Source organism: Scyliorhinus torazame, chromosome 13, assembly GCF_047496885.1.
Source record: "Scyliorhinus torazame isolate Kashiwa2021f chromosome 13, sScyTor2.1, whole genome shotgun sequence".
Taxonomy (NCBI): domain Eukaryota; kingdom Metazoa; phylum Chordata; class Chondrichthyes; order Carcharhiniformes; family Scyliorhinidae; genus Scyliorhinus; species Scyliorhinus torazame.
In genome coordinates this window covers 133,077,789-133,099,976 of record NC_092719.1, presented here as the reverse complement: position 1 = coordinate 133,099,976, position 22,188 = coordinate 133,077,789, and the positions used below count along the sequence as shown (strand labels likewise).

The 22,188-nt window shown below is 52.6% G+C and overlaps 1 protein-coding gene across 2 annotated transcripts in view; it reads right to left on the bottom strand.

The window, feature by feature from the left end:
• The window catches only part of LOC140387726 (protein NEDD1-like), a 100,682-nt gene that overhangs the window by 56,947 nt on the left and 21,547 nt on the right, over positions 1-22,188 (bottom strand). For both annotated transcript variants that reach the window (XM_072470889.1, XM_072470890.1), the window contains exon 4: positions 16,717-16,918. In XM_072470889.1, the coding sequence (XP_072326990.1) occupies positions 16,717-16,918 (202 nt within the window). The remainder of the gene's footprint in view (positions 1-16,716; positions 16,919-22,188) is intronic.

The window sequence follows — 22,188 nt, the reverse complement described above, 5'->3', positions numbered from 1 at the left end:
GACGGAGAGACCCGCACCCTCCAGCATGCAACGCCCGCAGGATGCCCCTCGGAGACCACAGGAGACGGAGAGACCCGCACCCTCCAGCACGCGACGCCCGCAGGATGCCCCTCGGAGACCACGGGAGACGGAGAGACCCGCACCCTCCAGCATGCGACGCCCGCAGGATGCCCCTCGCACACCACGGGAGACGGAGAGACCTGGAGCAACAGGGAGACGACACCCCCGTCACGTGCGGGAGCGACCACCCAGCGACGAGGGGGGCAGCCACAGGCCCCCGTCACATCCGAGCCAGGACACCACTACCCAGGACACCCCTACCCGGGACACCCCTGCCCGGGAAGACGAAATACCGGACAGTGACTCAGAGTGGATGGGTGGAGACGAACCCCCACCCCAAAGTGCCATGGAGTCAGAGTGGGACGAAGAGCACGACACAACGCCACTGCTGTCACCAACACCCTCCACCATCGCAGAAACACTCACCACGGTTGGGCACTTTAGTGATGAGGCGTCTGGTACACTCACTGGTGCGCACAACACAGCCGTCCCGGTACAGCAGGTGGAGGTAGGAGCAGCAGAGGGACCGGGCGGTCGGAGGGCAGCCCAGCCCAAGCGAACATCTGCCGCCCAGATGGATCCCGGGTTCCTGCAGTTACCACACCCACACATAGATCCGATGCAACCACCGACCCGGAGACGAGCGAAGAGGGTGACGGGCGGCTTGCGGCGGCTGCGGTCGCAGGTGGAGGAGTCCACCCGCGTCCAGGAGCTGGGAGTGGTGCCGGTCATGCGTGCCACCCAGGCCGACACCGCACGGGTGGCGTCCGCGTTGGAGGCAATGGGTGCGACGGTGTCAGACATGGGGAACGGTTTGCGAGGCCTGGGGCCTTCCGTGCAGGCGGCGTCTGTGGCCCAGGAAATGGCTGCCCTCTCACAGGAGGCCATGAGCCAGTGCCAGCACCAGATGGCAGAGGCGCTCAACGCCATAGCCCAGTCTCAGCAGGCCATGGCCCAGTCTCTGCAGGCCATCGCTGAGGGCATCGGCGCCAGTGGCCATGTGCGAGCCGGCGTCGCACTGTCACAGACAGGGTTTGCCAACCCCCTGGGCTCCATGGCTGCAAACCTGCAGACCCCTGTCGATACCAGCACGGGCCTCCAGGACTGGCAGTGCCAGATGTCGGGGGGGCGTCGGATGGCCAGTCCGTTCGCATCCCCCACCCATGTAGAGGCCTGGGGGCCATCGGGCACCCCGAGGGAGGAGGAGGTGGTGTGGTCCGCCCCGGCTCCCTCTGTAGGGGAGGTCCCGGTACACCGTGACACCTCGGACTCCCCCCCCTTCCGTCCCAGGTGCATCGGGTGGGCAACGGGCAGGACAGGCTGGCAGCTCGCCATCCCAGTCGCCCGGGCCGCAGCCTGGCCCATCTAGGCCAGGACGCCCCAGGAAACGGCCGCCAAAGGGATCCAGTGTCAGAGGGAAGGAATCACAGGAGTCCACCTCCAGTTCTGCTGTACCGTCTGGGGAACCACGTAGTCAAAGGGCCCGGAAGGCCAAACAATTAGACACTGAGTAAGTTGGCACAGGTGAAGGGCACAGATGAGTTTTAGGGGCTAGGGCACGTGCATGAACTCCTTTGGTTATTAAAGTCAATGTTACACCTACCGAAGCTGCCTTTGTGCTCTGTCCAAAGTGTGCGGGGGTGTCATGTACGTTGATCGCAAGTGTGTGTGTGAGGGGTGGTCTTACCTCAGCCCCAGGTGAGTCTGCCCCCTTCCCCCTGGGCTGCCATCAACATCCCCCGGGCAGAGGACGGGACCGTGCGCTGCAGTGTCGCAGCCGCATGCAGGGATGGTCCGGGTGGATGGTGGTACTGTGGCCATGGGTCAGACATAGTCCAACGATGTAGAGCCAGGAGCTCATCGCAGGGCTGGTTGTCATCATCCTCCATGGCCTGCGATAGACACGCGTCCACCCGCAACTGTGTGAGCCCGGCCCGGTGTGCCGCAGGTGGATCGGCAATGGGGGGGGGGGGGGGTGGTGTGCATGCGGGTGGGGTTGGGGAGGGGGGTGAGGGTGCTGGGTGGGTGGATGGGTGGATGGGTGGGGGGTGTGGGTGGTCGGCTGTTGCCATGGTGTGCGGTCTGTGGCCATACTACCAGATTCCCACGCCCATCTAGTCAGTGAAGCGGGCGGCTATCAGTCTGTCCCGTGCCCGCTGGGCCAGCCGGTAACGGTGGACAGCCACCCGCCTGTGTCTACCCCGTCTGCCCTGACCATTGCCCCCATCCCCTTCATCTGGGAAGGACTGGGCCTCTTCCTGCTGCTCCTCCACTCCGCCCTCCTCTGCCTGCGGCACATCGCCCCTCTGCTGGGCTATGTTGTGCAGGACGCAGCACACCACAATGATGCGGCCGACCCTATCTGACCGATACTGGAGGGCGCCCCCAGAGAGGTCCAGGCACCTGAAACGCATCTTCAGCACGCCAGAGCACCTCTCGATCACTCCCCTTGTCGCTACATGGGCATCATTGTAGCGGTTCTCCGCCTCATTGCGTGGCCTCCGTATAGGCGTCATCAGCCACGATCGCAATGGGTAGCCCCTGTCGCCCAGCAACCAGCCCCTCAGCCGGGGATGGCGTCCCTCGTACATGCCGGGGATGGATGACCGCGACAACACGAATGAGTCGTGTACACTGCCTGGGTGACGGGCGCAGACGTGCAGGATCATCATGCGGTGGTCGCAGACCACCTGTACGTTCATCGAATAGGTCCCCTTCCTATTAGTGAACACGGCCCTGTTATCTGCAGGTGGCCGCACGGGGATGTGCATCCCATCGATCGCGCCCTGGACCATGGGGAACCCGGCCACGGCAGAGAAGCCCACGGCCCGGGCATCTTGGCTGGCCCGGTCCACGGGGAAGCGGATGTAGCGGTGCGCCATGGCATAAAGGGCATCTATCACTGCCCGGATGCACCGGTGCACCAATGTCTGCGATATGCCGGACAGGTCCCCACTCGGTGCCTGGAATGACCCCGTTGCATAAAAGTTCAGGGCCACCGTAACCTTGACGGACACGGGGAGAGGGTGTCCCCCGCCAGTGCCACGCGGTGACAGGTGTGCCAGCAGGTGGCAGATGTGTGCCACGGTTTCCCGGCTCATCCGGAGTCTCCTCCTGCATTCCCGGTCCGTGAGGTCCTGGTATGACTGCCGGGGCCGGTACACACGGGGCGCCCTCATCCAGGGCAACATAGACATGAGCGGCTGCCACCACGGCGGCCAACATCGCTGGATGATCAGAAAACATGACGGCCTGGTGGGGTGGGGGGGGGGGGGGGGAACGACGACATGTCATCATTGCCCATATCCCGTCATCCCCCCAGCCAGGTGGCATGGACCGAATGGGTCCAACTGTTGGAGGCTGGCACCTGGCCAGGTGGACCAACTCACTTGCCCTCCCATCCCCCTCCTCGGCAAGGACCCCCCCCCCAACCTCCACCCCAGCACGGACCCCACCCCCCCCAACCTCCACCCCGGTACGGACCCCCCCCCCCCCCCAACCTCCACCCCGGCACGGACCCCCCCCCCAACCTCCACCCCAGCACGGACCCCCCCCCCCCCCCAACCTCCACCCCAGCACGGACCCCCCCCAATCTCCACCCCGGCACGGCACAGACCCCCCCCCAACCTCCACCCCAGCAAGGACCCCCCCCCCCAACCCCCAACCTCCACCCCGGCATGGCACGGACCCCACCCCCAACCTCCACCCCAGCACGGACCCCCCCCCAACCTCCACCCCAGCAGGGACCCCCCCCCCCCAACCTCCACCCCAGCACGGACCCCCCCCCAACCTCCACCCCAGCACGGACCTCCCCCCCAACCTCCACCCCGGCACGGCACGGACCCCCCCCCCCCAACCTCCACCCCAGCAAGGACCCCCCCCCAACCCCCAACCTCCACCCCGGCATGGCACGGACCCCCCCCCAACCTCCACCCCAGCACGGACCCCCCCCCCCCCAACCTCCACCCCAGCACGGACCCCCCCAACCCCCAACCTCCACCCCGGCACGGCACGGACCACCCCCCCCCCAACCTCCACCCCGGCACGGACCCCCCCCCCCCACCCAACCTCCACCCCAGCACGGCGCCCCCCCCCAACCTCCACCCCAGCACGGACCCCCCCCCAACCTCCACCCCAGCACGGACCCCCCCCAACCTCCAGCCCGGCACGGCACGGACCCCCCCCCCCCCCAACCTCCACCCCGGCACGGCACGGACCCCCCCCCCCCCAACCTCCACCCCGGCACGGCACGGACGCCCCCCAACCTCCACCCCGGCACGGCACGGCACGGACGCCCCCCAACCTCCACCCCGGCACGGACCCCCCCAACCTCCACCCCAGCACGGACCCCCCCCCCCAACCTCCACCCCAGCACGGACCCCCACAACCCGGCACGGCACGGCACGGACCCCCCCCCAACCTCCACCCCGGCACAGCACAGCCCCCCCCCAACCTCCACCCCGGCACGGCACGGCACGGACCCCCCCCCCCAACTCCACCCCGGCACGGCACGGACACCCCCCAACCTCCACCCCGGCACGGCACGGCACGGACGCCCCCCAACCTCCACCCCGGCACGGCACGGCACGGACGCCCCCCAACCTCCACCCCGGCACGGACCCCCCCCAACCTCCACCCCAGCAAGGACCCCCCCCCCAACCTCCACCCCAGCACGGACCCCCCCAACCCGGCACGGCACGGACCCCCCCCCAACCTCCACCCCGGCACAGCACAGCCCCCCCCCAACCTCCACCCCGGCACGGCACGGACCCCCCCCCCCAAACTCCACCCCGGCATGGCACGGACGCCCCCCAACCTCCACCCCGGCACGGCACGGCACGGACGCCCCCCAACCTCCACCCCGGCACGGACCCCCCCCAACCTCCACCCCAGCACGGACCCCCCCCCTAACCTCCACCCCAGCACGGACCCCCACAACCCGGCACGGCACGGAACTCCCCCAACCTCCACCCCGGCACGGACCCCCCCCCCCCAACCTCCACCCCGGCACAGCACAGCCCCCCCCCAACCTCCACCCCGGCACGGCACGGACCCCCCCCCCCCAAACTCCACCCCGGCATGGCACGGACGCCCCCCAACCTCCACCCCGGCACGGCACGGCACGGACGCCCCCCAACCTCCACCCCGGCACGGACCCCCCCCAACCTCCACCCCAGCACGGACCCCCCCCCTAACCTCCACCCCAGCACGGACCCCCACAACCCGGCACGGCACGGAACTCCCCCAACCTCCACCCCGGCACGGACCCCCCCCCCCCAACCTCCACCCCGGCACGGACCCCCCCCCAACCTCCACCCCAGCACGGACCCCCCCCAACCCCCAACCTCCACCCCGGCACGGCACGGCACGGACCCCCCCCAACCCCCAACCTCCACCCCGGCACGGACCCCCCCCCAACCTCCACCCCAGCACGGACCCCCCCAGCCTCCACCCCGGCACGGACCCCCCCCCCCAACCTCCACCCCGGCACGGACCCCCCCCCAAACTCCACCCCGGCACGGACCCCCCCCCAACCTCCACCCCGGCAAGGACCCCCCCCAACCTCCACCCCGGCACGGCACGGACCCCCCCCAACCTCCACCCCGTGCTGGGGGTCCGTGCTGTGCCGGGGTGGAGGTTGGGGGGGGGGTCCGTGCTGGGGTGGAGGTTGGGGGGGGGTCCGTGCTGGGGTGGAGGTTGGGGGGTCCGTGCCGTGCTGGGGTGGAGGTTGGGGGGGGTCCACCCCGGCACGGACCCCCCCCAACCTCCTCCCCGGCACAGACCCCGCCCAACCTCCACCCCGGCACGGACCCCCTCCCGGCACTCCCCCGGAGCCCAGCCTACTCTAACCACCCCCCCCCCCCCCGCCACGCACACACACACACAACCCGAGACACACCTCTCCTCACGCATTCAGACTGCGGCCACGCCATTACCTGCCCAGAGCCAACCCCCCAGGCCGTCACTCACCTCCACGCTGGTCGGCGTGAGCCTGGAGCACCGGGTCACGCCGATGAAAAGGAGGTTTAATTTACGTCGACGTGAACGGCCATCACGTCAACGGGACTTCGGCCCATCCGGAAGGGAGAATATCGGCAGGCCAAAAATCGGCTGACTTGCGCAGACCCGTGACATTCTCCGTGGCAGCGGCGACATTAACGCCCCGCCGACTTTTCTCCCTTCGGAGACTTCGGCAACCGGCGGGGACGGAATTCACGGCGGCCAACGGAATGACGCCCAGGGACTCAACTCACGATATTTTACGGTTTTGGACGTCAGTAACAGATTCTGGTCCGTTCCATTGGCAAAAGCGTGCCAATACAAATTTGCCTTCAGTTTTAAAGGTCAGCAGTACACGTGGACATGCCTTCCATAAGGGTGCCACAACTCCCCCTCCATTTACCACTAACAGCTGGCAAATGGATAATCAAAATGTTCTCGACCCGAATGTCTGGTCCAGTATGTGGACGACTTATTACTGCAGACAGACACCAAGGCAGAGCACATCAAACTTCTGGCCGAACTCCTACAGCAAATTGGATGCAAAGTAAACCCCAAAAAGGCCCAAATTTTGGAAAACAAAGTGATGTATTTGGATACGATTATCACGCATGGTAAACGAGAGATTGAGCATAAAAGAATGGACTCAATTGTCAAATTGCCCCTTCCCCAGAATGTTTCAGCCCTCCGGTCGTTTTTAGGACTGGTTGGCTACTGCCGAAACCATATTGACGGTTTCGCCACCAAAGCAGCACCCCTCTCGGAAACTCTGAAGAAAGGAGCCCCTTGGGAATGGCTTCCGCAGCATACGGATGCTTTGGATGCTTTGAAAAGAGCCCTCTTTGTAGCCCCCGCACTACAGGTTCCAGACCTGCTTTCCCCCTATGCTATAGAGATAGCTAGCACAGACCGTACCCTTTCGGCCGTGCTCCTCCAGGAACAGCACGAACAGTTAAGACCCGTGGCTTACGCCTCCAGACTTTTAGATCCTGTGGAGCAGGGATTTTCGGCCTGTGAAAGGCACCTGCTCGCAGTTTTCTGGGCGGTTCAGTATTTTTCCTACATAACTGGACTAAACCCCATCACAATCCTCACGGAACACACCCCCACCCAACTTTTACTGGACGGACGACTTAAGGACGGTACAGTAAGCCAGATCAGAGCAGCCAGATGGACCTTTCTGTTGCAGGGACAGGACATCACTGTTAAAAGGACCAAGACCCACACTTTCCTAGCCGACAACCTTCAGTACCCAGACACCCCCCACGAATGTGAAATCATCTCATCGCACCACAACACAGGCCCCTTTATCGCAAAAACACCCCCCAGAAAGATAGGTAGTTCACCCAGGAGCCCCCAGCACACAGACACGTGCGAACCCTTAAGGATATATGTGGATGGTTCTTCCACTGTGTTAGATGGGAAGCGCATTGCAGGATGCGGCATCTATGTCGAGGACGCGCAGGGACGCGCCCTGGAAGAAATCTCCTTAAAACTACCAGGACACTTAGGCACGCAGGAGGCAGAACTAGCAGCCGTCGAGTACATTGTGGATCACCCAGATTCCTTCTCCAGCCCAGCAGACATATACTCGGACAACCTCTATGTCTACAATAGCCTTACAGAATTCCTACCCCTGTGGAAAGCAAGAGGATTTGTTTCCGCAGACGGAAAACGCCTCCCTTCAGCCTCATTTTAGAGAAAGCACAGGACAGGACATTTGGAATTGTTAAAGTTCGAAGTCACCACCGTTCCTCCCCACCTGGAAATGTAAAAGCCGACGCACTGGCTGAAGCAGGATCCAGGCATGGATATTTTTGGACACCCCCCGAAAGCGCCCCAGTGAATGCAGTTCAGGTCTCACAGACTAATATCGAGGATTTAGTGCAGGCCCAGAAGCAAGATAGCAATTTCAGGGAGATTTTGAAAGGAAAATTTCCAGCACCTTACGTTAGGTTTAAAAATGCACTAACCACACATGACGGTGTGATCCTAAAAGACACCCTTTATGTGGTTCCCGAACAGGACAGGAATCAGCTCATTTGTTTGTTCCATGACAGTCATGGGCATCAGGGAATTGATCCCACTACAGCCGACCTCAGACAGCTCTGTTGGTGGCCAAGTTTAAAAGAAGACGTAACACACTACGTTGAGAATTGCCTTACCTGTGCCCAAAACAATCCGGACAGATACGCAAAGAAAGCTCAACTTAGCCACACCCACCCCGTTAATGGCCCCTAGACTAACCTCCAGATTGATTTTATAGGACCATTGCCCCCTTGCAGGAATGGTTACAAGTACGTATTAGTCGACATACACACTTTTACGAAATGTATTCCCATCCAGAACTAACACGGCAAAGACCACAGCCAAGATCTTAGCCCACCACATCTTTACGAGATGGGGACTCCCCCGCAGCATTGAATCCGACCAAGGTTCCCATTTTATGGGACGTGTCATAAAGAACGTCCCCACGATATTTGGCATTACCCAAAAATTCCACATCGCATACCACCCCCAGTCAAGTGGTATCGTGGAGCGAATGAATCGGACCCTAAAAGCAACCGTCAGAAAAATGGTCCAACAAAACAACACCCCTTGGGATTCAGTCCTCCCTTTTGCGCTGATGTTTTTGAGAAATACTGTTTCAACATCCACAGAATACACCCCACAGACTCTCATGACCGGACGCCCCATGAAAGGCACAGAATTTTTATTAGGACTTGACTTGCCAGCCCCGAAGTGACGGCCCTCACACACGAGAAGACAGTAAAACAGTTAGTCGAAAATGTAAAAACGGCTCAGCTAGCAGCCGCAATAAGATTAGGCACTAGAAAGAAACAGAGCAAGGCCTGTTTCGACAAGACAGTGCATGCGACTGAGTTTGAGGTAGGACAGCAGGTCATGCTCTCCATTTACAACCCCAGCACATTCCTGTCACTGAAGTATTCGGGTCCGTATTCCATTGCGGACAAAGTAAGCCCCTCCGTGTATAAAATTAAGTACCCCAAAGGAAAGACTGCGTGGTTCCATATTAACCAGCTTAAGGCATATGGCCCACAGTCTAACCACGCACACCACGTCATGCTCGACGCAGCAGACCACACCCCACCCACATCCAACGTATCCCTACCCTCCCCCAACACTTGCACCCCACCCACGGATCGCCCTAGACTCCACCCCCGAACTCTGGACTCCGCCCCGGAACGCCCACAGACAGCAGCAGAGACAGCGACTGTGACACAAGACGATAGCCACAGCACGCCTCTCTACTATCCCCATGCAACAGGACCCACACCCAGCGAATCTGAACACGATTAGAGTGATCCCTTCCTGATCAAATTCCTCAACAAACCCCACCAAAGACCACCGCCCTCCAATGACGACCCCGACTCTGTCCCCACAGAATTAGACACAACTTTTTGGCACCGCAACAATTCATCCAGGCTCATCCGAAACGACGAGATAGACCCTAACTCACACCATGCAGCTTTATCAACCCTCATCCATTCCAGAGTCTGGCATCCGGGAGAAGAGGACGACTTTGAGACTGACTCCCAAAACGAGAACCCCTTTGCGACCCTGTTCGCAACTGATAACTGAGGTGTCCAGATGATGTTTTAAAAGGAACCGCTTGGGAGAAACGGTGTCCTTTCTGATGGAACCTGAAGCATGTTGTTCAATGTTTGTTTGTTAATGTTATCGTTAAGTGTTGTTTGTAAACTCTAAAGTTCCACGGCCACACGCTACATTTGTCGGCAGAAGCCTGTGAAAACTTGCCAGCACGCTTATCGGCAGAAACTGCTGAAAGTTTATCAGCCCCCATTCCTAACTGCTCTTCTGGTTCGACGATAGAACCTTTACAGCAACTCCCCACGATGACTACATTTCTTGCCCATTCTTGCTGGTTGCTCAGGCAGTGGAGAAACGGCATTGGTCTCCGCCCTGCCTGAGGACCGTCCCCTCTGGTCAGCTACACTCGGGTAGAGCACATACGGCATTGAATACCGTCCTACCCGGGGATTCCATCCAAATCTTACCCGTCGCGGCCTATATGCACCTCATTTCGGCACTCTTGGTTCAAAAAGTTTTGTTTTGCTTTTGGGCAACCCTTAGGTTGCCATCCCTCTGCTATTTACATCCTCAAACATTTGGATGATAAATCGCACAGCCTGCGAGACGGCTCGCACTGTTCCAGTATTTTTTTCTTAAGTGTGTCTAGTCCAAATGTTTGGTTAAAAAAAAAATGAGGGAGTCACACATGGTGACAAATTATAAAGGGAAATTGGCACTACAAGACAGACATGCTAACACACGAGATATTAACCAAGATAATAACAGAAACTTTGCTTGATCCACAGAATTCCAGAAGCTCCAGGAAGAGAGAAGAAACGTAAAGGAAGAGACGAAAAGGAAAGAAGACAACAATGAAGACGTCATACGTGTTTTTCGGCGTTATTGTAATTTGTATCCGGTTCCGCGCGAATGCAAACCCACTGCCCCCTACCACACAGGCCGAATGATTCCCACCCCTACCATACACTACACACTGAAATAGTTAACCCCGAGATAGTCACCGACGCACCATCATGGTGTGATAGTTCACTATCATACGTAATTGAATCCCTTCCAGTATTGGCGATACTCTGCAGCATCGTGCAGACTATCCGCATGAGGAAATGGCGAAGGAGAGCTGATTGCTCTCGCAACCCGGTATACAGGATAAGATCCCCTATTTTCGGTTTTCACCAGGACCCCGAACCCCTTGATCTACAATAAAGGACATTTGTGTTGCATCTTTTGTAAATAAAGAAATGTGTTTAGTTTACAACGGAAATATTGTACACCTCTGTGCTTGACTGCCAAGCCAGAGGAAAAATGTGAATGCTACTATTATTTTGTATTGTTAGGAAGTTAGTATGATTGAATGTTTGAGTGAGTGTAGTTTATGGGAGATAGTTAGAGGTACCGTTTTTTTTGTTGTAATGTATGTCCCGGTCTGACATAGTGCCACTTAGAATTATTAGTTAAAACATTTTCATACATAGTTATGGTCAGTGTAGAGGCCATGGAAGAGTGCTTGCTGGGTCAGGAAGTGAAGACAACGCAGTTATGTGATGCTTCACATTAGGGATCACAAGGAGGGAGTGTAGCCACCTGGGTTGGCCACTTCATGACTTAAAATGGAGGTCCGCAAAGAGTACAGGGAAATTCATCCAACACAGGCAAAAACTAGCAAGTTCAGAAATCCTGTGTATTAGAATTTGCAAAAGCCCAGACAGCACTGAAACTCACAGCCATCTGCATACTAATGGGCGATCCCTGCGAACAATTGAAACATTTAAGGTGGATAAGGCCAAGCCAGACCCCTCGGTGCCAGCAGGAGCCAAGACAGAGAAAGGCCAACGGACACTCAGGGACCGCCCAGCGATCAGGGAACAACTCCAGTATTGGAGAAATCGATCTAAGTGATCGGAAAGTAGTCCAATCACTTGGAACCAGATACGGGGTCCGCCCCGCAAGGCGTGAAGTCCCCAGGGACTATAAAGTAGAGTCCCCAAGTTCAAATCGTCCTTCTTGGCAGGGTCACTCAGCAACTCGAATCAACCCTTGAGAGTGAACTGTCTAAGCTGCCGCATCAACCAAGTAAGTCTCCAGTCAACGCACGCTATGAGATAGGTGCTCCTATCTACCAGTCAATAACAGCTTTTGAATCCTGCAGACTCAGATCGAATGAAAGGCCATTTGTTCCCCTGACCTGGTGGGCTAATTCCGAAGCTAAGTATAGGCCTTTTAGTGACAGAGAATAGTCTAGAAAGTAGAGTTTATGCATGAGTAGTGATTTACTGTGTATAATAAATGTGTTTTGATTTGAATCTTACTAATTGGTGTGTTGAGTTATTGATCAGTACTTGAAGTTGAACCTCGTGGTGGTATCATAAAGATACCTGGCGACTCTAGAGCAAAGGTTATAGAAACAGAGCAAATTAAGTAAAGATACAACGGGCAACATTTAAGAGCCAACCAAAAGTTAGCAACAAGGGTAGGCAGGAATGTGGGGTTGAAGTTGCAAGCAGATCAGCCATGATCTAATCGAATGGCAGAGCAGGCTCAAGGGGCCGCTTCCTGCTCCTGATTAATTTGTTCAAACATCCACTGCCTAACTGAACACGTCAATATTAATCTAGCATTTGGCAACAGCAAGCATACTAATTCTGGCAAAGGGAAAAACAATGCTGCACTCTGTACAATATGCACACCAGAGGCAGATACTTTACCACAAGTCATGCAAACAGATGGACAGAGCAGGAGAATCACAACTTCAATCTTATTCTGGGTTCATTATCACTAAGGGCAGCATGGTAGCACAATGGATAGCACTGGTGCTTCACAGCTCCAGGGACCCAGGTTCGATTCCCGGCTTGGGTCACTGTCTGTGTGGCGTCTGCATATTCTCCCCGTGTCTGCGTGGGTTTCCTCCAGCTGCTCCGGTTTCCTCCCACAAGTCCCGAAAGATGTGCTGTTAGGTAATTTGGACATTCTGAATTCTCCCTCAGTGTACCCGAACAGGCGCCGGAATGTGGCGACTAGAGGCTTTTCACAGTAACTTCATTGCAGTGTTAATGTAAGCCTACTTGTGACAATAAAGATTATTATTATTACAGACTAAATTCAGACAGTAACTGAGGGAAGAAAAGCCCTAATTCCTCATATACCTCTCATGGGATTTGGGAAATAGCATTGTTATTTTTGAGGCTACGGGGTGGATTTTTTATGTGCAAGTATTTGCAAGGGAAACAAAAATAAGTTAGCCATCGTTCAAGTTCCAGGTCCCAGGATACATATTCATCCATTATTGTCACAACTTGACGTTATTCACTCCTTAATGAGGCCTTAAGTCAAACCAATAAGCAAACATAAGGAAGGATGCTCCCCCCCCCCTCCCATCCCCCAATAAAGACACTAAGATTAATGCTCCATAGTGTTTAGGCAGGTCTTCCGGTCTCTCAAGTCTGATTTAATTATGATGTTAAGACTCCTTGATTGGCAGGCTAACAGTAATGAAACAAGCTTCACATATCAAGTTACTCCACCAATCAAGTTTAATGTTTTGTTTCAAGAGTACATAAAACACAGCAGGCCATCAACAACAAAAAAACACTCCAACCAGCCCATTGCAGTATCAGATAAGAGACAAGATGGCATTTGGCTTCAGAGCCAATAATTTGATAAATAACCTATCATTCAAATGATAGATTAGGAACTGAAAAAGAGCCACAAGACAGCCATCACTGGAACTTCTTCACTGCAAGATCAATATATGAACTCGAGAGAAAATAGAGAAATAAATGTCTAGCATTTCAAGTCCTCATTATAATATTCCCTTCGAGAGTCATCAGACCATGCTAAAGTAAAGAGCTCATTATCATCAAGTACTTAGTTCCAGATTATAATCAGTCTGCACTATATTATTACTCTTATACTTGCTGAAAATAACACTTTAGCTTTTTGTTATTATTAAAGCTACAACAGTCGAGCACTATCTGTTGAAATTCCATATCATGCCCTCAGCAGTGTAGAATATAGTCATCCACATATGGCTAAAATGTGGTGGATTAGCTCAGATGGTGCTTTGTAAACATAAATAAAAACAATAGGGACTGGGAAAGTTACTGAAGGCAACTCTGATCTGAAATAAAAGCAGAAAAGGCTGAAAATATTCACAAGTTTGGCTGCATCTTGGAGATGCAGAGGGCTGCATTTTACATGTTACCACCAAGTGTTCAGCGGGAGGGGCATGTAAAATAGGTTGCGGGTGCACACCCCACCACATTCCTGCCTATGCCTCAACTCATCCCCTTGAAGGGAGGGGGGTGGAATGCTGAAATCGGTAGCCCGCCATATTTAAATTTAAAAAAATCACTTGTCAATTGAGCTTGTTAAGCAGCTACCGGACTCCAAAGATACACTGCCCACGCCAAACTGATAATGTGGGCAGTTCACAGGAATGGTCAGCCAGCTCTTTAAAACACATTTCAAAATGCAGTAAAGGGGAAGGAGGGGTGCATAGCTATCTTTAGGGGCTGCTCTTTGTAGATAGGGAAGCTGCAACCCCCCTCCCAACCCTAACCTGCCCAAGACCCCAAACCTACTTAGCTCTGGAATTATTGGGCCACCTACTTCCTGGTTGCAGTTCCGTTATTGCGCACTAATTCACTCTTGGCGCTGCCGGATTGATGGAGTTGCTAGCCAGTCAGATTGATCAGCAGCTCCCAAGGGCTTTTAACCAAAGTTAGGCCTGAAAGCAGAGAATTTTCCATAAGCTGCACAGTTGTTCGTAATGGTAATGGAATTTCCAGGAGGCTGGTACACATGTGAACTTGAAGTTGGAACGAGTTGGGGAGAGCCTTCCTCCCATAATCAAGGCATTGCTGTTTAGTACCTTTGACTTGCAGCTGATTTGATGCCTTTTCGGATGAACTCAGATGGAACCTTGTCGCTGCAAGCAGCTTTTGCTGTTTTAAAGACAGACAGGAAACATGGCTGTGCCCAATAGCATAACTTGTACCTTTGTCCAAAGAAAGTTGATATGTTGATTACACTCAGTGTTGACGTTTGATATTTTGAAATTCATCCCATTTAGTTTGGAAGAGGGGCCATCATAATAATAACTTATTGTCACAAGTAGGCTTCAATGAAGTTACTGTGAAAAGCCCCTAGTCGCCACATTCTGGCGCCTGTTCAGGGAGGCCGGTATGGGAATTGAACCCACGCTGCTGCCTTGTTCTGCATTACAAGCCAGAACAAGGCAGCGAATACAATGAAAGGTCGATGGGATCCATTAGACATTTTTCTAACAGGGTTTTGATGATTAATTTGACTATGGTGAATCAGAAAGACGAGTCAGCTGGAATGCTATAGTTCTTTTGGTTGACAGTCCAACCTTAAAGAAATGGATGTGCGAGTTTCCCAGAGAGCTGTTAATGTCCATAATTAATTAGGTATTTGCTTGAGACTCCAGACTGTCTGGATCAGAATGTTAATGGTCACAAGATTTGCACTGGGCATTTTAAGTGTTTGTGCTCAAAATTTTAAGGCGTTTTCTGAAATTTCAGAATATACTGGAGCATGACAACTGGAATAGTCAGAACTAGAGATAGTAAATGGATGGATGTTGGCTTAACCAGCAGATAAGTGAGGCAGGGACAGATTAGGCAATGTTTATGGATAGAAACAGGTAAGCTTAGCAATGGCACAGATATATGGTTAAAGCTCATCCCTGTAACAAATATGATACCAAGATTGTGAAATCAGTCAACAACTTTGTTCTTCCCAATATTTAATTGTAAGGAATTGCTGCTTGCCTAGTACAGATGTCAGCTTTGCAGTTAACAATCTACTGGAGGGGTCGAGAGAGGTGGTAGTGGTGGGGTAGAGCTGGGTATCATCAGCATCCATGTGGAAAATGACACGGATTTTAGATGACGATGTTTGCAGGCAGTGTAGATGAGAAATAGAAAGCAGCCAAGGATAGATCTTTAGTGGATAGTAGAGGCAATGGTGCAGCAGTAGGAAAAAAGCTATTGCAGATGATTCTCTAGCTAAGATTAGATAAGAATGTACCCAGGTGAGTGCAGTCCCACCTAGCTCCACAATGTTGCAGAGGCATTGGAGGAGGGTGGTGTGGTCAACTGTCAAATCATTGTAGCTATGGCTGAAATCAGCAACTGAACACAGAACAGGGATTGTAATCGTGACCATAAGTAGTACAAGGTAAAGTTGCCAGCTGAGCTATTGTTGTATTTGTCCATTTGGATAGTTCTTGGCTTTTTGAAATAGACACTATCCTGTGCCGTGTGTGATACAACAGTGGATACAACAGCGGCAAAGTATGGCATAAGTAATGAGAGGATTAAAAAAAATTTTTTTTTTTTTTTTTTTAAAAAAGGACAATTTAGTGTGACTAATCCATCTAACCTGCACATCTTTGGGTTGTGGGGTTGAAACCCACGCAGACACGGGGAGAATGTGCAAACTCCACACAAACTGTGACCCAGGGCCAGGATCGAACCTGTGTCCTCAGCGCCGTAGGCAGCAGTATTAACCACTGCGCCACCATGCTGCCCACAGGTAATAAGAGGATAAGGGCAAGGTATTAAAAAGGAATTTAGTTCTGCTAAGCCTCTATGTTGATATACCACCTGAGCGTAGCTTAGATAAACTGACTCCCCCAAACTGTACCCTTCAAAGTCTGTGGAAGTGGATGCGAGATGCAAATAGAACTCGTGAAAATCAAAAATGACTCAATGGTGCTCCAATCATTTTTTCCAATTAAGGGGCAATTTAGCGTGGCCAATCCACCTACCCTGCACATCTTGGGTTGTGGGGGCGAAACCCATGCAAACATGGGGAAAATGTGCAAACCACACAGACAGTGGCCCAGAGCCGGGATTGAACCTGGGACCTCAGCGCCATGAGGCAGCAGTGCTAACCACTGCGCCACCGTGCTGCCCGAGGTTACACCATTTTACAACATGTAGCAGTATTCTGTATTGTCTATCCATCATAATGGTAACAAATTCTACCTCTATACTGCCATGGAAAAGGAACAATATCTATGATGAAAGATGCAACTGAAAAAAAAATGATACTGACCTGAAACTTCCCTCTCACTGTCTGAAGTTTAATGCACCGTACAGCACTGCTGTGAGCCTTTGAAGATTTCACTGGAAATTCCATGTTTCTGAGGTCATACAGGCTGACCTTTCCTTGAGAGCATCCAATCACCAGAGTGGTCCCATCTGGCAGGAGTTCAATTGCAGTTAGAGGAGCGTCTGCTCGAATACTGTACAATATGCTGGAAAAATAATAAATTGAATAAAGTGGGGGAGGGAGAGAAAAGCAAAAATTCTCTGAGACGGTCAATTATGAACATCACTATTGCTGGTATCAATAAAGCGGCCGTCATATCTGCAGATAGACACACAAGCTGGAAGGGTGGCCAGATAGGTGGGATATGCCATTTAAAATGTAAAACAACATATTTTGTGAACAATAGCGAAAGAAAATGCACCTTAAATAGTAGACATTTTAAAATGGAGAACGACAGCACACAGAGCTTGGTGTTCAAATAAAAAGGTTAAATGGCCTTAGCATCAATAAAGTCATGAAAAGGTTTTGAATCTGGAGGTTTGGAATTAAAAAGCAAGGACATAATATTAAACTTAGAAAAAACATCAGTCAGACTGTAACTGGATTATCATGGGAACTTTGAAACACTCCATTGCAGGAAGAAATTAAAGCAATGGAAACTGCATGGTTTAGATTCTTGAAGATATCAGGAATGAAAGGTTACAGTTATTTAAGATTAGTAGGTCATGTTTATTTCACTCAAGCCAAGAAGGTGATTTGATACAAACTTTAAGATCGATAGTTTACGATAGTGTTAGCAAAATAGCACAAATAATATATTCACAAAAGGGATTGAAGTGGAGGTCAGGAAATAATTAGAACACAGAAACCTGAAGTAGATTCCAAAAATTGATTAAAAGGGAATAAAATACTTGCTTGAAAAATAGGAATATCAAAACATAAGGAACCAGCAGGTTAGTGGAACCAGACAAAATTAGGAGTGAAACAATTGTATAGATGCTGAAACAAAACATGTAGAATTGTATCGAGAATTGGGAAATAAAAACTGAAAAGACTCAATAGATCAGGCTTCACCTGCAAAGAGAAATCGTGTTAATCCTTCAGGTTAATGACCTTGCATTTCTTAGTTTTTTTCCATTTTGGTGAAACAGGTTTTAGGTACAGATGCCGAGGAAGAACAAAGAACAAAGAAAAGTACAGCACAGGAACAGGCCCTTCGGCCCTCCAAGTCCTTGCCGACCATGCTGCCCGACTAAACTACAATCTTCTACACTTCCTGGGTCCGTATCCCTCTATTCCCATCCTATTCATGTATTTGTCAAGATGCCCCTTAAATGTCACTATCGTCCCTGCTTCCACCACCTCCTCCGGTAGCGAGTTCCAGGCACCCACTACCCTCTGTGTAAAAAAACTTGCCTCGTACATCTACTCTAAACCTTGCCCCTCGCACCTTAAACCTATGCCCCCTAGTAATTGACCCCTCTACCATGGGTAAAAGCCTCTGACTATCCACTCTGTCTATGCCCCTCATAATTTTGTAGACGGCTACCAGGTCGCCCCTCAACCTCTGTCGTTCCAGTGAGAACAAACCGAGTTTATTCTACCGCTCCTCATAGTTAATGCCCTCCATACCAGGCAACATTCTGGTAAATCTCTTCTGCACCCTCTCTAAAGCCTCCACATCCTTCTGGTAGTGTGGCGACCAGAAGTGAACACTACATTCCAAGTGTGGCCTAACTGAGGTTCTATACAGCTGCAACATGACTTGCCAATTCTTAAACTCAATGCCCCAGCCAATGAAGGCAAGCATGCCGTATGCCTTCTTGACTACCTTCTCCACCCGTGTTGCCCCTTTCAGTGACCTGTGGACCTGTACACCTAGATCTCTCTGTCTGTCAATACTCTTGAGGGTTCTACCATTCACTGAATATTCCCTACCTGCATTAGACCTTCCAAAATGCATTACCTCACATTTGTCCGGATTAAACTCCATCTGCTATCTCTTCGCCCAAGTCTCCAAACAATCTAAATCCTGCTGTATCCTCTGACAGTCCTCATCGCTATCCGCAATTCCACCAACCTTTGTGTCGTCTGCAAACTTACTAATCAGACCAGTTACATTTTCCTCCAAATCATTTATATATACTGCACACAGCAAAGGTTCCAGCACTGATCCCTGCGGAACACCACTAGTCACAGCCCTCCAATTAGAAAAGCACCCTTCCATTGCTACTCTCTGCCTTCTATGACCTAGCCAGTTCGGTATCCACCTTGCCAGCTCACCCCTGATCCCGTGTGACTTCACCTTTTGTACTAGTCTACCATGAGGGACCTTGTCAAGGGCCTTACTGAAGTCCATATAGCCAACATCCACTGCCCTACCTGCATCAATCATCTTTGTGACCTCCTCGAAAAACTCTATCAAGTTAGTGAGACACGACCTCCCCTTCACAAAACCATGCTGCCTCTCACTAATACGTCCATTTGCTTCCAAATGGGAGTAGATCCTGTCTCGAAGAATTCTCTCCAGTAATTTCCCGACCACTGAAGTAAGTCTCACCGGCCTGTAGTTCCCTGGATTATCCTTGCTACCCTTCTTAAACAGAGGAACAACATTGGCTATTCTCCAGTCCTCCGGGACATCACCTGAAGCCAGTGAGGATCCAAAGATTTCTGTCAAGGCCTCAGCAATTTCCTCTCTAGCCTCCTTCAATATTCTGGGGTAGATCCCATCAGGCCCATGGGACTTATCTACCTTAATATTTTTCAAGACGCCCATCACCTCGACTTTTTGGATCTCAATGTGACCCAGGCTATCTACACACCCTTCTCCAGACTCAACATGTACCAATTCCTTCTCTTTGGTAAATACTGATGCAAAGTATTCATTTAGTACCTCGCCCATTTCCTCTGGCTCCACACATAGATTCCCTTGCCTATCCTTCAGTGGGCCAACCCTTTCCCTGGCTACCCTCTTGCTTTTTATGTACGTGTAAAAAGCCTTGGGATTTTCCTTAACCCTATTTGCCAATGACTTTTCGTGACCCCTTCTAGCTCCCCTGACTCCTTGCTTAAGTTCCTTCCTACTTCCCTTATATTCCACACAGGCTTCGTCTGTTCCCAGCCTTTTAGCCCTGACAAATGCCTACTTTTTCTTTTTGACGAGGCTTACAATATCTCTCGTTATCCAAGGTTCCCGAAAATTGCCGTATTTATCCTTCCTCCTCACAGGAACATGCCGGTCCTGAATTTCTTTCAACTGACACTTGAAAGCCTCCCACATGTCAGATGTTGATTTACCCTCAAACATCCGCCCCCAATCTAGGTTCTTCAGTTCCCGTCTAATACTATTATAATTAGCCTTCCCCCAATTTAGCACATTCACCCTAGGACCACACTTATCCTTGTTCACCAGCACTTTAAAACTTACTGAATTGTGGTCACTGTTCCCGAAATGCTCCCCTACTGAAACTTCTACCACCTGGCCAGGCTCATTCCCCAATACCAGGTCCAGTACTGCCCCTTCCCTCGTTGGACTGTCTACATATTGTTTTAAGAAGCCCTCCTGGATGCTCCTTACAAACTCTGCCCCGTCTAAGCCCCTGGCACTAAGTGAGTACCAGTCAATATTGGGGAAGTTGAAGTCTCCTGTCACCACAACCGTGTTGTTTTTACTCTTTTCCAAAATCTGTCTACCTCTCTGCTCCTCTATCTCCCGCTGGCTGTTGGGAGGCCTGTAGTAAACCCCCAACATTGTGACTGCACCCTTCTTATTCCTGATCTCTACCCATATGGCTTCACTGCCCTCTGGGTGCCCTCTCATAGTACAGCTGTGATATCCTCCCTAACCAGTAGCGCAACTCCGCCTCCCCTTTTACATCCCCCTCTATCCCGCCTGAAACATCTAAATCCTGGAACGTTTAGCTGCCAATCCTGCCCTTCCCTCAACCAGGTCTCTGTAATGGCAACAACATCATAGTTCCAAGTACTAATCCAAGCTCTAAGTTCATCTGCCTTACCCGTAGTACTTCTTGCATTAAAACATATGCACTTCAGGCCACCAGACCCGCTGTGTTCAGCAACTTCACCCTGTCTGCTCTGCCTCAGAGCCATGCTGTCCCTATCCCCTAGTTCTCCCTCAATGCTATCACCTTCTGACCTATTGCTCCCGTGCCCACCCCCCTGCCATGGTGAGGATAGACAAGAACAAAAGGCAATGGGTGGGATTCTCCATCCAGCTCTGCCAGAATCATGAATCACGATTGGGCAGAGAATCGTGAGTGAACCTAAAATCATGGCCGGCACCGGGCGCCTGACGGAATGCCATGCGCCGGCACCTCTACAGCGGCGTCAATGCATTCTACACCGTATGTGCAGTAAATGTCATTGTCATATCATTAACGGGCCCCATCTGATATTCTCCGGAGCTTCCGGGATGCTCCACCTCAGACAGAAGGAATTACCGACACCGAGTCTCATTTGTGGTTTTAAAAATCGTGAAACAGGTGCTGTGGCTGCTGAGGGAGAGAGGGGGTAGGACATGATCAAAGATGTGCGACCGTGGACTGCCAGTCCTTCCGCTGGCATGGCTGGCTGAGGGTCTCCCATATCATGGTGGCCTGCTGCGTGCTCCACACCATGGCGCAGCAAAGACAGCACAGCAGAGAGGCAACTTGCTGGAGGAACAGGATGAGCGCCAGGCCTCATCCGACGAGGACGATGCGGGGAAGGGCCTGCGAAAGGACAGGAAGCCACACAACGTGCAAGATCCTCTAATCGCCTCCAGGTTTGCCGATTAAGGGACCTGGCTGGCTGCCAAACCATCCCACCCTCAGCTGAACTGCCCCTCTTTAACCACCCTCAATGCACCAACCCCCCCTCCCCCCCACCCGCACCCCCCTCCATGATTCCTACCTGCTTCACTACGGGGTGTAGCCCCTGAGTTGGCAGTAACAGTGGGTCAGGCCCATGGGATGAAGGATGACCCACTCCACGATGAGCTCTGGTGCTCCGCATCTTCGACCACTCACGGTAGCACTTTCCACTGTCCACCTTGATGATCCCTGCATGCAAGCTGGCCATTCCATCCCTTTGTCTCACAGAACTCTGGCGGGGTGGAGATGGCGACGGGATGGGGGTAGGGTCGGGTTCCGGGCAGTGAGCCGTGGCTGAACTGGGGGCCCTGGCCAAAGCCCACTTCCAACGGCTGCCCATCGCACTGCCCCCCTCAAGACCCCTAGCGACCTCTCTGCAGCCAGCTCAGCCCAGCCCATCCCTCACACCCTTCTGACGGAGCATCAAGGCAGTTTGAAAGGTTTGTGCACAGGTATTTATTGTGAAAAGGTGAACATTTTTGTACAGGTCTGTGGCCTCGTCCCTAACGCTCATGTGCTGCACCTGTGCCAAATTAATTGGTTTTAAAACTTTCTGGTTTTATGCACTGGCCTGTTGCAATTCCCGCTCTGTGATCTGGGT